Genomic DNA, 12,008 nt, shown 5'->3' on the forward strand with positions numbered 1-12,008 from the left:
AAGTATGGTGTATCTCCTACTGGTTGTAAGATACACAAGGACATCTCAGGTAAGGATGTACCAGCTGATGACAATGGCTGGGGATGGTTTAGGTTCTGAAAAGGTCACAGCTCATTGTAGAGGTAAAAGCTACACTTGCACCATTTCTTTTTTTTTTTTTTTTTTTTTTTAAATTTTTTTTTTTTCAACGTTTTTTATTTATTTTTGGGACAGAGAGAGACAGAGCATGAACGGGGGAGGGGCAGAGAGAGAGGGAGACACAGAATCGGAAACAGGCTCCAGGCTCCGAGCCATCAGCCCAGAGCCTGACGCGGGGCTCGAACTCACGGACCGCGAGATCGTGACCTGGCTGAAGTCGGACGCTTAACCGACTGCGCCACCCAGGCGCCCCACTTGCACCATTTCTAAGAACATGAAGATGTTGGAGCCAGTTGCTAAGGATCCATTGAGATAATGAGGTAGTAGCTGTAGACTTCTTAACCCAGGAGAAGCTTTGGCAGGGTCTAAGCCTGGCAGGGAGGTTTACCTGTATGTTGAGAGACGGTCAGCTGACACATATGGGCCACGGTTCAGAGACACTGGGAGAAAAGGCCAAGATTTTATAGTAGAAAATTCTAGATATTCAATTAGAAGAGATTTTAGAGTATAGTGTGGCAGTCAGTACCCTTAATACCTCTCACAAGCCCGTTAGGGGAGAATTTCCCAAAGGCAAGATTTTGCACCCGTTCAATTTTCTAGACTAGATTCTTTTAACATGAGCTATAGACCAAAGTTGACCATCCAGGAGGTCTACTTCATTTGGCCTTGTAGAAGTCCTGGGGTAGACTGCAGTAAGTAATGCCCCTCTCTGGGTCCACACCCCTTGTTTTGTGACTTTGCAGTCCCCCGCATTAAAGCGAAGGCTGATTCCCCAAGCCATCAAATCTGAGCTCAGAAATGTGACTTGCTTCGTGCAAGAGGATGTTATCAGGCATCATGCAAGCAATGATGTGAAATGGGTTTGTGAACCTGGTCTGCTCTCTCCTGCCTCTACCATCATCATGCACAGCTACCTGAGCCAACCTGCTGGAGCATGAGGCATGCAGAAACCAGAGTGGCCCTTGTATCCTTGTAATACAACACTCCCACCCTTCCATCCACCCCCAGACAACCACTGACCTGCTTTCTGTCATTGGAGATTAGTGTGCATTTTTTAGAAGTTTATAAAAATGGAATCATACAATATATACTCTATTTTGGCTGTCTACTTTCATTCAGTATAATTACTTTGAGATTTATCCATGTGGTAGCACATATCAGGACTTATGCCTTTCTATTGTTTATTTTTTTAAAGTTTATTTATTTTGAGAGAGAGAGAGAGTGCATGTGAGTGGGGGGAGGGGTAGAAATAGAGGGAGAGAGAAGATCCCAAGCAGGCTCTGTGTTGTCAGCTCAGAGCCTGATATAGGACTCAATCCAACAAACCATGAGATCATGACCTGAGACAAAATCAAGAGTCGGACACTTAACTGACTGAGCCCAGGTAGCCCCTACGCCTTTCTATTGCTAAGCAGTATGGATATACTTGGGCTGGTTTATAACTCATCTGTTGACGGGCATTTGGGTTGTCTCTAGCTTCTGGCTGTTACAAATAAAGATGCTATGAACATCCATGTACAATCTTTTTGTGGACATTGCTTTTTTTTTTTTCTCTTGGGTATCAATAGCTAGGAATGGAATGGTGGATCATATGTAGTTATATGTTTACTTTTTAAAGAAATCGCCAAATCGTTCCCAAAGTGAGTGTACCATTTTACATCCCATAAGTACTGTATTAGAGTTCCACATCCTTGCCAACACTCAGTACTTGGTAGAAAGCCATTCTAATACTACGTAGTAGTATCTCATTGTAGTTTTGACTTGCATTTCCTTAATGACTAATGATGTGGAACCTCTTTTCATGGGCTTATTGGCCATCATGTATTTTTGTCAACTTGATTTTTCAGTCTCTTAACATTCTATTTTGAAAAGTGAAGTTTTTAATTTTGATGGCATGCAATTTATCAGTTTGTTCTTTTACGGATTGAACTTTTGATATTATAAATAAGAAACATTGGCTTAACTCATTACCTAGAGTTTATCCCGTAGTATAAAAGTTTTTTAGTTTTAGGCGTTCCCGGGTGGCTCAGTCAGTTAAGCTCTGACTCTGGCTCAGGTCATGGTCTTGCCGTTCCCGGGTTCCAGCCTTGCATCTGGTTCTGTGCTGACAATGCGGAGCCTGCTTGGGATTCTCTCTCTCTCCCTCTCTCTGCCTCTCCCCCACTCACACACACACACACTCTCTCAAAAATAAATAAACATTAAAAAAAATAAAAGTTTTGTAGTCTTAGGTTTCACATTTAAGTCTATAATCCACTTTAGTCTTTTTTTGTGTATGGTACAAGCTATAGATAGACGTTCATTTTCTGGTAAATGGATTTTCAATTGTTCAGTACCATTTGCTGAAAAAGTTACACTTTCTACACTAAATTGCCTCTGTACTTTTGTCAAAACTCTGTTGTTTATAAATGTATGGGCCCATTTCTGGACACTATTCTGTCCCATTAACCTATTTGTCTTTCTTTATGTCAATAGTGCATTGTCTTGACTTCTGCAGACTTACAATAAGTCTTAAAATCAGGTAGTGTTAATGTTCCAACATTTATTTATTTTTCAGACAGAGAGAGACAGAGCATGAATGGGGGAGGGTCAGAGAGAGGGAGACACAGAATCTAAAACAGGTTCCAGGCTCTGAGCTGTCAGCACAGAGCCCGACGCGGGGCTTGAACCCATGGACCAAGAGATCATGACCTGAGCCAAAGTCAGACGCTTAACCCACTGAGCCACCCAGGCACCCCAGGGAGTGTTAATGTTCTAACTTTGTTCTTTGATTACAACATTGTTGGGCTATATTAGGACCTTTGTATTTGCATGTGAATTTTAGAAGCAGTCTTCAGGTTTTGGAAAAAAACTGTTGGGATTTTGACTGAGTTTGCTTTTAAACTGTATGACAATTTTGGGAAGAATTGACATCTGAGTAATGTTGTTTTCTGACCCATGAGCAGGATAGATTTCTTTACTTATTTAGGTCTTCTTTGCTACCTCTAGCATTTTTTTTTTTTTTTTTTAGTTTCTTTTTGGGTCAGATTTATCCTGAAGTACTTCATATTTTTGACGTTATGTAAATTGTATTTAAAATTTTTCATTAAAAAAAACAACAAAAAAATAAAAATTTTCATTTTCTATTTTTTTGTTGCTGGTATAGAGAAATATGGTTGGTTACTGTATATTGATTTTGTCTTATGCAACCTTACTACACCTTCTATTAGTTCTAGTAGCTTTTCTGATAGATTCCATCAGATTTTGCATAGATGATCATGTCATCTGTGAATAACAAGTTTTCTTCTTCCTTGCCAACCTGTATGTACTTTATTTCTTTTTCTTGCCTTATTATACTGGTTGTAATCTTTAGTACCATGTTGGCTCAGGTGGTGAGAGATTCTTGTAACAAGATTCTTGTCTTGTTACTAATCTTAGGAGAAGGTCATTTGATCTTTTACTTGTAAGTAGCTGTAAGGTTTTTGGTAGATGCTCTTTTTAGGCTGAGAAAGTTTTCTTCTATACCCAGTTTGATGATAGGTTTCCTCATGAAAGAATGTTAAATTCTGTCAAATGCTTTGTATAATATAAGCTTTTCTTTTTCAGTTTGTTAATATGGTCAATTATATTAATTGATTTTCAAATGTTAAAGCAATCTTACTATTCCTGGGATAAACTCCACTTGTGTATGATATACTATCCTCTTGACATATATATTTTTTGATTTTCTAAATCACTGTTTGGACTTTTACATCTATGTTTTGAGGGCTATTTGTAGTTTCCTCATGATGTTTTTGTCTGGTTTTGGTATTAGAGCAATGCTAGTTTATAGAAGAGTTGAAAAGTATTCCTTCCTTTTCAGACTTCTGGAAAGGTTGTGTAGAATAGATGATATTAGTTTTTCAATGTTGTAGAATTCACTTGTGAAGCCATCTAGGCTGATACGCCACTTTTGGGGGATGACATTGTTGATGGCTCTGCAGGGATCACTGATACTATTGAGGATATCACCTCTAGCACAGAATAGCATTCTTGTAAGGACCTACAGGGGGAATTTCTTCTAGGTCTTGATTTCAGGTCAAGGTATTTGCCCAAGGTATTTGCTTCTTATTCTTGCGTTCAAAGAGAAGACATTTGCTCACCCTTCCATATGGCAGTTTCCTGGTGCCGGAAAACAATGGCCATCCCTCCAGATACTCTATCCATGCCACACAAGCCATGTTTCTTCATCTGACTTCACCTGGCCTCTGGTGATCTAGGAAGCCTTGGGGGGAAATCCGCAGAAGGCTCTTCCTCCTCGGCATCTGCCACTTATATCTAACGACAATCTCTTTTGATAATAGCCCTCTTCAGATGGTTGTTCAGAACTAAGGACAATTTTAAGAGAATTGCCAGCTGGTAAAAAACAAAACGAGGCTACCACCTTTCTTCTGATTTGATCACTACGTGTGGTTTAGAAATGATCGGTTTTTCTGTGGGCTGATCCTAATGACCCAACCTCGAACTGTGAAGGAAAATGTTATTCAGTAAAAGACTCTTCACATTCTAAGGACTCTTCCTCCTCCCTTTGCAGCTTCAAGGGTCATAGATTGCCTTATTCCTTTCCTCTGGTCTTTCTTCTTTTTCCATCCTTCAGGAAGAGCCCATCACTTATGCTCTACCATCCCCGTGTTCAACACATCCCTTTAAAAATTAACCAGCCCTGATTGAGAATATATGTGCCAGGCATTTTCATGCTTCAGTCATCGTTTTGTTGAATGTTCACAGCCCTAGAGGGTAAATACAGTCATTATTCCCATTTCATAGGTGAAAAAACTGATGTGTAAAGTGGTTAGGTAACACGCCTAAAGTCACACACCTAGTAAGTGGTAGAGAAGAACACAAATTCACCCCTCCAACTCCACACTGCAGCACTTGGTGCTGGGATGTGTATTTATTGGCTTGTCTCCCTGGTCAGACCATGTGCTTCTCAAGGGTAAGGGTCAGAACACACTAATCTATGTGTCTACACGACACAAAATGGGAACTCAGCACATGTTTGCTGAATAAATGAATCCTAAATGGAGTGACAGATTCCTTGATTCTAAATCTAAGGAGGACACAGGCACAAAGAGGTAAAAAAAAAATGTTTGACCCAAGTCATATGATCTTTCAGTGCTAAGGGAGCGGAACAGAAGTAGGGATATCTCATTTGCTCATTGGAACAATCAGATCAGAAAGGAAAAACAGTCAACACCCATTTGGAGGATCTGAAAACAATGTGGTCTCGCTTGGGTAATAAATTCACTTGTGGACATGTTGAAGTGCACAAAGCTTCCTTAGATGGCAGGAAATGGTCACGGGGATACACATTTAAGAAGGATGGAAATTAGCATGGAGGGCCCAAGATGGTTGCCTCAGAAGCATTAGTTGTTGTTTTTTTTTTTTTTTTTTTTTTTTTTTTTTTGAAGGCTTTGTCAGGGCTAAGGTCAAACTATGCATTTGCTGTACTCTTTAAAAAATAATGAGAACATCTGGGTTTAAATGCTTCTTTTGTCTTAGGCTATATTAATAAGCCAAATCTCCAGTTTGAACCGAATATTGGCAAGGAATGGGACTTTGGGGAATGTGGCTCTGTCCTTTAGAGGACAGAAGAGGTTAATAGGTCAAAAACCTGGAACAAAACAGACCCTTAAGTGATTCCAGGTTGATCTAAAATAGTTGATTTGTGAGAAAGAGCACATTAGCCTGACAAGCAGGGCTCATTCAAAATGGCCCTGTCTCAGTGCCGGCCCATTTCCCAGCTGGCTGTGTGGCACCCCTCTCTTTGGAGCAGTGTACTGATGGTCCCTGGATGTTCCACCGCATCCCTGCGAATGGGCAGACTGGACCCCCAATACCATACCCGCTGTCTACTGGCTGTGCGACTTCTGCCAAGCTACCCGAACGTTCTGAGCTTCGGTTTTCTCATTTGTAAACTAGGACTAAGGTCAGCACTTGGCCCTCAAAGACACTGGTGGGGCTTTAGCAAGATCATGACTCTGCTGTTGTTATCAGTTGTGCATCTCTGGACCCATAAATGGGAGGTCCTGCTGTGACAGTTCCCTCCGGAAAGGTGAGCAGATTTGTCTGTCCTCAGAGGAGGTCCAGGAGTGGATTTGGTAGTGCCAGTCAAAGTATGCATGTTCAGAGACAGGAAGTGATGAAATGTCAGTGTCTTTAGATTCAGGAAGTGTTTGGTCATGCTTACTAGGCTTCAGTGTAGCTGTGCCCAACTCGCTGTGACCCCACATGCCTGAGCCTGTGTATGGTGTGGCTTCGGTCCGGCCTCTTTGGGACCCTCTGTGTGTTTTACCTCCCGCATCTTGGGGTAGCCAAGACATATAAAGATGTGTTCTTTAGCCGGAATTCGGTGGAAGAGTCGGGTCTCAGGAATAGACCACCATCAATCAGAATCTTGCCTCTTTGCTTCCTGTTTGTGAGACTCTGAATGAGGTGTTTCACTCCACCAAACCTCAGTTTCCCCCCCCACATACAGTGGGGATGGGGAGGAGTATGATGATGGTTCAAAGAGTCACTATGAGGACGAAATGCAACACTACATTTGAAACAGGCAGTGCAAAGCTTGGCTCGCAGTAAATACTCAAATAATCATGTTCATTATCGGCTCTCACACCCGAGCGGGGCTGGAAGAACGATGAAAGCCCTCAAGCACTGGCAGTGAGAAGCCTCAACCCCGAGCCACCATTGCTCTGAGGAAAGTTGCAGGGGTGTCACCAAAGGGCCAACACAGTGGGCTCTTTCCATTCTCTTCCCCAAAGACTCGGGGCTGAGGCTGAGGAGTGGTGAGGAAGTGCATGGAGATTCTCTCTCAGGGACTAAGAGGACTGCCGAAGTTCAAAGGGAAGCCAATCCTGCTTTCCAAGAACAGGGATGGGGACCAGTCCTGCAGGACAGAGAAGGGGCGCCCTGTACCTCTGGCCTCCCATCTCAGTTACAACCCACTTCCCAGGTTCCCTTTTCTGATGGTGGGTTTGTAGTGAGAATAAAGCCCAGGGTTGAACATCCCCTGGGGCCTGAGTGTCTAACTCAGGATGGCACGTCCCTGCCTTTATGTGGACACAATGAGAACCCGCTTTGAGGGTTGGACAAGTGGGCATCTGCGAGGGGAGGTGTGGAGAGCTCACAGTCTGTGTGCATTTCCCAGTTGTGTCTGCTTCTTTGAGCGACTCCAAGAGCCACATCTCAGCAGCAGAGGCACCAGACATCACATGTGCATGCGCGCGCGCACACACACACACACACACACTCACACACGTATTTCCTTCCATGCCAAGGAGGTAATGCAAATGAGTGAAGCCGGCCAAGGGTAAGACAAACGTTTTGGGGGGGGGGGGCAGCTCTGTGATGACTTGGAAACTTTATGACTGGTTCAAAGTCATAAAAAAGTCTCATGGGAGAGAATTTTCTAATTTTAGAAACACTTCCAGCTGGGTGCTGTCTGCTCGTGGCCTGTCTGCCCCTGTTCAGCAGTGGCAATGCTCTGTCTGTGCCCACTGGTGTTGTGGGGCTGGGCATGGGGGTGGGACAGCAATGGCCCATGGGACTACTGGACATCCTGAAGAAACTTCATCCAAAGGGCCTGGGAGGAGAAGAAGAGATGAGCTCAGCTAACCAGGCCTTAGCCACTGGGCTTTGCCATCATGGTGGAGTCTCCTGGGGTCTGGTACCCTTAGAATCTCTAATAGTCCCAGATCCCATCTGCAGAGGGGATTGGCAGGTGGATTGGCAGGTGTCACCTTCAGGTGACACTGGGCAACCTTGGGCCACATGCTTCTCCTCATTTCTGGAGATGCCACGTTCCTTCTGACAAAAGGACCAGGGGATGCGTTAGGTCTCCTGGGGTTTTTGTAAAGTGACAGCCTCTGTCTCAAGTCTTTTTTCCTCTCTGGTAGCAATGCCCCTGTAAATGAGGCCCAGATTTCTCAACGGAGATTTCAACAACAAGAGGCTTAAGGGAATAAAGAATTTGCAAATCTTACACACTGGAAACGGGCCAGGAGTTTAGTGACGTTGGAAGAAACTTGAGATTTGCCCAAAAGCACCAAAGCCCCTCTCTCTAGCTTCCCACGTGCTCCCAGCACTCTAAAAAGCTCAAACAAGATTATTGGAAAGCCTGACCATTAAAAGGCAACTTGTGGCCTATTTTTAGCCTGGATCTTATCAAAACCAAGAGGAAGACCCATCTTCAGCATTAACAGCAGCCCTCTGCACAGAGATAAGAGTGTGCTTAAGAGGAGGTGTGTGTGTGTGTGTGTGGCTGCAGACCCTTCCACTGACTGAGATAAATCAGACTTTTAAACTGTCTTTTGCTAGGCTATTAGAAAAATAGATATGTCTTAAAACAGCTTCCTGACAGGAGGCAGCTCTGGGCAGAATATCACCAACATATCTGATAGCTAAAAAGGATACATTATAGTTATCTGAAAACCAAGGCCTGGAGGAGGGCAGGGTGGGCTCAAGATCAACAGGGGTAGACCAGGACTCGAACCCCAGACACAGAAACACTCTATAGGTTTACCTTTCTCTCCCCAGGATGTAAAGTTACGGGCGTCGGCATTCATTCCCTTATATGTAGGTAACAAGGCGGTTCTGTTGGAGGTGGGAGCTGGCTACCCTGCCAGCCCATTTACTCAGGACCCTCAGCAGAGCAATTCCAGACCCTTCCTGGTGTCTGCTGGGCGGGGCTTCCTACTCTGAGAAGCAGGGTTTTTTTTGGCCAGAGTCCTGGCCTTTACAAAAGTTGAGGCACCTGAGCTCCAGACTTGCTGTCCCTGTGATCTGCAGTGTGACCTTGGGCAAGGTCACTGCCCCTACTTGGGCTCAGGTGCTCCATCTTGCAATAAGAAGGGTGGCATTAGAGCTTCCCCAACAGCTGACTTCCTGTGCTGAGGACCTGGATGCTAGAAGAACCCACTGGCCAGCCTCCCCAACAAGCTCTGAACCATGTCATAGAGGCTTCTCCCAAGAGGCTTATGCCCTCAGTTCCACTTAACTCGGCTCAGCTTATGCATCCTTGATCCTTCAAAATACCTGGCCAGGAGGTCCAGATCAGAAAGTGCCATCCGAGGGGGTCTGGGTGGCTCTCCCAAGGTCACACATCAGCAGATGACAAGGTGGGGGGCTGGAACCAGCACTGTTGGAGTCTGAGCTGGGGGACATTTCCTATTTGCCAAGACCCATCCTGGATTTTGTCCAGTGGCAAGGAAGGACCTGGTGATCAATGTGTGTCTCTTCTTTTTCCTAAGGGTCAGTGGGACAAGAGCTAAGAGCTCAGAACGATGCCTTCTCACTTCCCTCACACAGACTCTGGCCATGTGGGGCCTATGGGACTAAAGGTTGGGGTCTGCACTGGGGAAGTGAGCAGGCAGAACTCAGGATAGTGGGTGCTCTGGTTCTGCTCTGTCTGTGCTTCCAGAAAGTCAAGCAGCCTGTGATCAGGCCGGGTAAGGGAGAGGAGCCCAGGGCAGGGAACCATTTCTTCTCCAGACCCACACTGTGTTCTTGTAGTCAGGCCACAGGGAGGGGGCTTGGGTTTCTACAGGACTTTCTGTTAATGAGGTGGGAGTGGGCCAAGGGAAGCCGGGGATCTCCATGTTTAGTCCTAGAGTTCAGCCTGCCCCAAGTGCTGGGAATTCTCTTTTTATGAAATAGGGCTGTGGTTTGAGCTCTGTTGATCATCTTTATAACTATACGGGGAGGCATCTGATTCTCACATTAGCCTGGTTTTTTATACCTTCACCTTCAGACCCCACCTCCACCACACAATAGCCCTCCAGGAGGTAGAGCAGACCCTCTCTACTCAGTTCCCAGATGAGGACACTGAGGGCTCCCAGGGTCACATGGGTGGTGGGTTACCAAGTGGAGATTTGGCATCAGGCTCCCTCACTCAGGCTCACCCCACTGCACCTGCCGCTGCCCTGAGAAACAGTGTTTCTGGAGGCATTGGGAAGAAAAGTGAGAGCAGATGTGGCCCGATGTGTCCATCTGTCCCCAGCCTGCTGGCCCCCACCCCTTGAGCAGCCATGTCTGCTGTGTCCAGGGCTCAGGGGACTGTAGCGGGGAGGTGGGGTCTTACCTGCAGCAGTGGTGATGCCCAGGAGCCGGCAGGTGTATTCCAGCCCAATCCAGAACATCTGCAGCTTCATGGTGCCAGGGTCGAGGACAGGGTCCTAGTAGGGCAGGCAGCAGAAGCTCCGGCCTGAGATGCTCCTGGATGCCCGTGTGCAGGGGGAGGCTGTGGCTGTCGGCTCTGGGCCCCCGTGCCCCGGGGCCCTGCCTTCCAAACCAGTCCTGGCCACCACAGCCTGGCCGAGGTGTGAACAGGGCTCACCTTCCCAGCTCTGCTGCCTGTGCCCTTGCCAGACGCTCAGCTTAATCATTACCTTGGAAGAGTGCCCCTTTCGCTCCGCGCAGCTCCGGCCTGGCCCAGAGTTGCTGCGGCTCCAGCACGGCCGCTTGAGATCGGGCCAATTAGGGCTGGGCTGGAGGCAGCCTGGAGCTGGCAATTAACCATTTCTGGGTGGGAGGGGAGAGCCGAGGAGCCAGCCCAGGCCCTTCCTTACTGGTCAGCTCTGAGAAAGTCACACCTGGACCTCAGGCCCACAGGGTCCGGGGAAGTCATTGTCTAGAGGTGACCGTTTCGTGTGGAAGAGAAAGCTGTGTCTTTAAATCACTAGCAGAAACAACTCATGAAATGAGCTCCAAGCTTCTATTCTTCTGCATATAGGTGGATTAGAAAGCTTTGCAGCCATGCTAGATTTGGACTCCGACCAGTTATACTTAGCTCAGGCCCATAGCACACATGGACCCTCCTTTATCCCTGACAGGCATCCCTGACGTGTGATGTGGGAAACACTGTGATTCTTTGGGAGGGGACTTTCTGTGTCAATAATTAACTGGATGACCTTGGGGAAACCCAAAGATGTTTGTTAGCCTTAGTGACTTTTGCAGACGATAAATGAGAGGGTTTGGCTGGATCGGTGATTCTCAGGGTATGTTCTGAGAGCTGCTCCAGGAAGCCCAGCCTCTAAAAGCTGACAATCGTGGGCTTTTACTAATTCACAATTTACTCATTGATGAAAACTTTTAGCATTCCTCCCAGGCATTTTTCTGAAATCTTTTCTCCCTTTGCTCAAGTGGAATAAACAGCCGAACAACCAAATTAGGAAAAAAACAATCCCCAAACTAAATTCTAATAATAACGAAAAGCTCAGGCATAGTCTGTTTTGCTTATTGCTTTGGTGAGGATCATACGCCTTCATATAACGAATACATATTTTTCTCTAGTAAATTTTTTTTTAAATTTTTTAATGTTTGTTTATTTTTGAGAGAGAGAGAGAGAAGGAGTGTGAGAGGGAGAGGGTCGGAGAGAGAGGGAGGCACAGAATCCAAAGCAGGCTCCAGGCTCCGAGCTATCAGCACAGGGCCTAATGCGGGGCTCGAACTCATGAATGGTGAGATCAGACCTGAGCCAAAGTCAGAGGCCTAACCGACTGAGCCACCCAGGCGTCCCTCTAGTAAATTTATTGTAAGTTTCCAGTGAAGAAAACAATCAACAGAACTAAAAGGCAACCTACAGGATAGGAGAAGACATTTGCAAATGATATGTCTGATACAGGGTTAGTATCCAAAATACGCAAAGAACTGATACAACTCAACACCCCAAAACAAATAATCCATTTAAAAAATGGGCAGAAGACACCTGAAAAGATGTTCGTCATCATCGCTTACCATCAGGGAAATTAAAATCAAAGCTACAAGGAGATATCACATCACACCTGTCAGAATGGTTAAAATAAAAACCGCAAGAAACAAGTGTCCATGAGGGTGTGGAGAAAAAGGAACTCTCT

The 12,008-nt window shown here is 45.6% G+C and overlaps 1 protein-coding gene across 3 annotated transcripts in view; it reads right to left on the reverse strand.

Moving 5' to 3' along the window:
- Positions 1 to 10,937, reverse strand: part of TMEM72 (transmembrane protein 72) — a 29,232-nt gene extending 18,295 nt beyond the window's left edge. For 2 of the 3 annotated variants that reach the window (XM_019444999.2, XM_019444996.2), the window contains exon 1: positions 10,235 to 10,937. Coding sequence is in view for 1 of the 3 variants with exons in the window: in XM_019444996.2 (XP_019300541.1) it covers positions 10,235 to 10,304 (70 nt within the window). In the remaining 2 variants the exon portion in view is untranslated. The remainder of the gene's footprint in view (positions 1 to 10,234) is intronic. The other variant, XM_019444997.2, reaches the window with a different exon arrangement.
- Between the last annotated feature and the right edge of the window lie 1,071 nt (positions 10,938 to 12,008).

The sequence above is a fragment of the Panthera pardus genome, unplaced genomic scaffold, assembly GCF_024362965.1.
Source record: "Panthera pardus isolate Hobbes unplaced genomic scaffold, ASM2436296v1 HiC_scaffold_22, whole genome shotgun sequence".
Classification (NCBI taxonomy): Eukaryota; Metazoa; Chordata; class Mammalia; order Carnivora; family Felidae; genus Panthera; species Panthera pardus.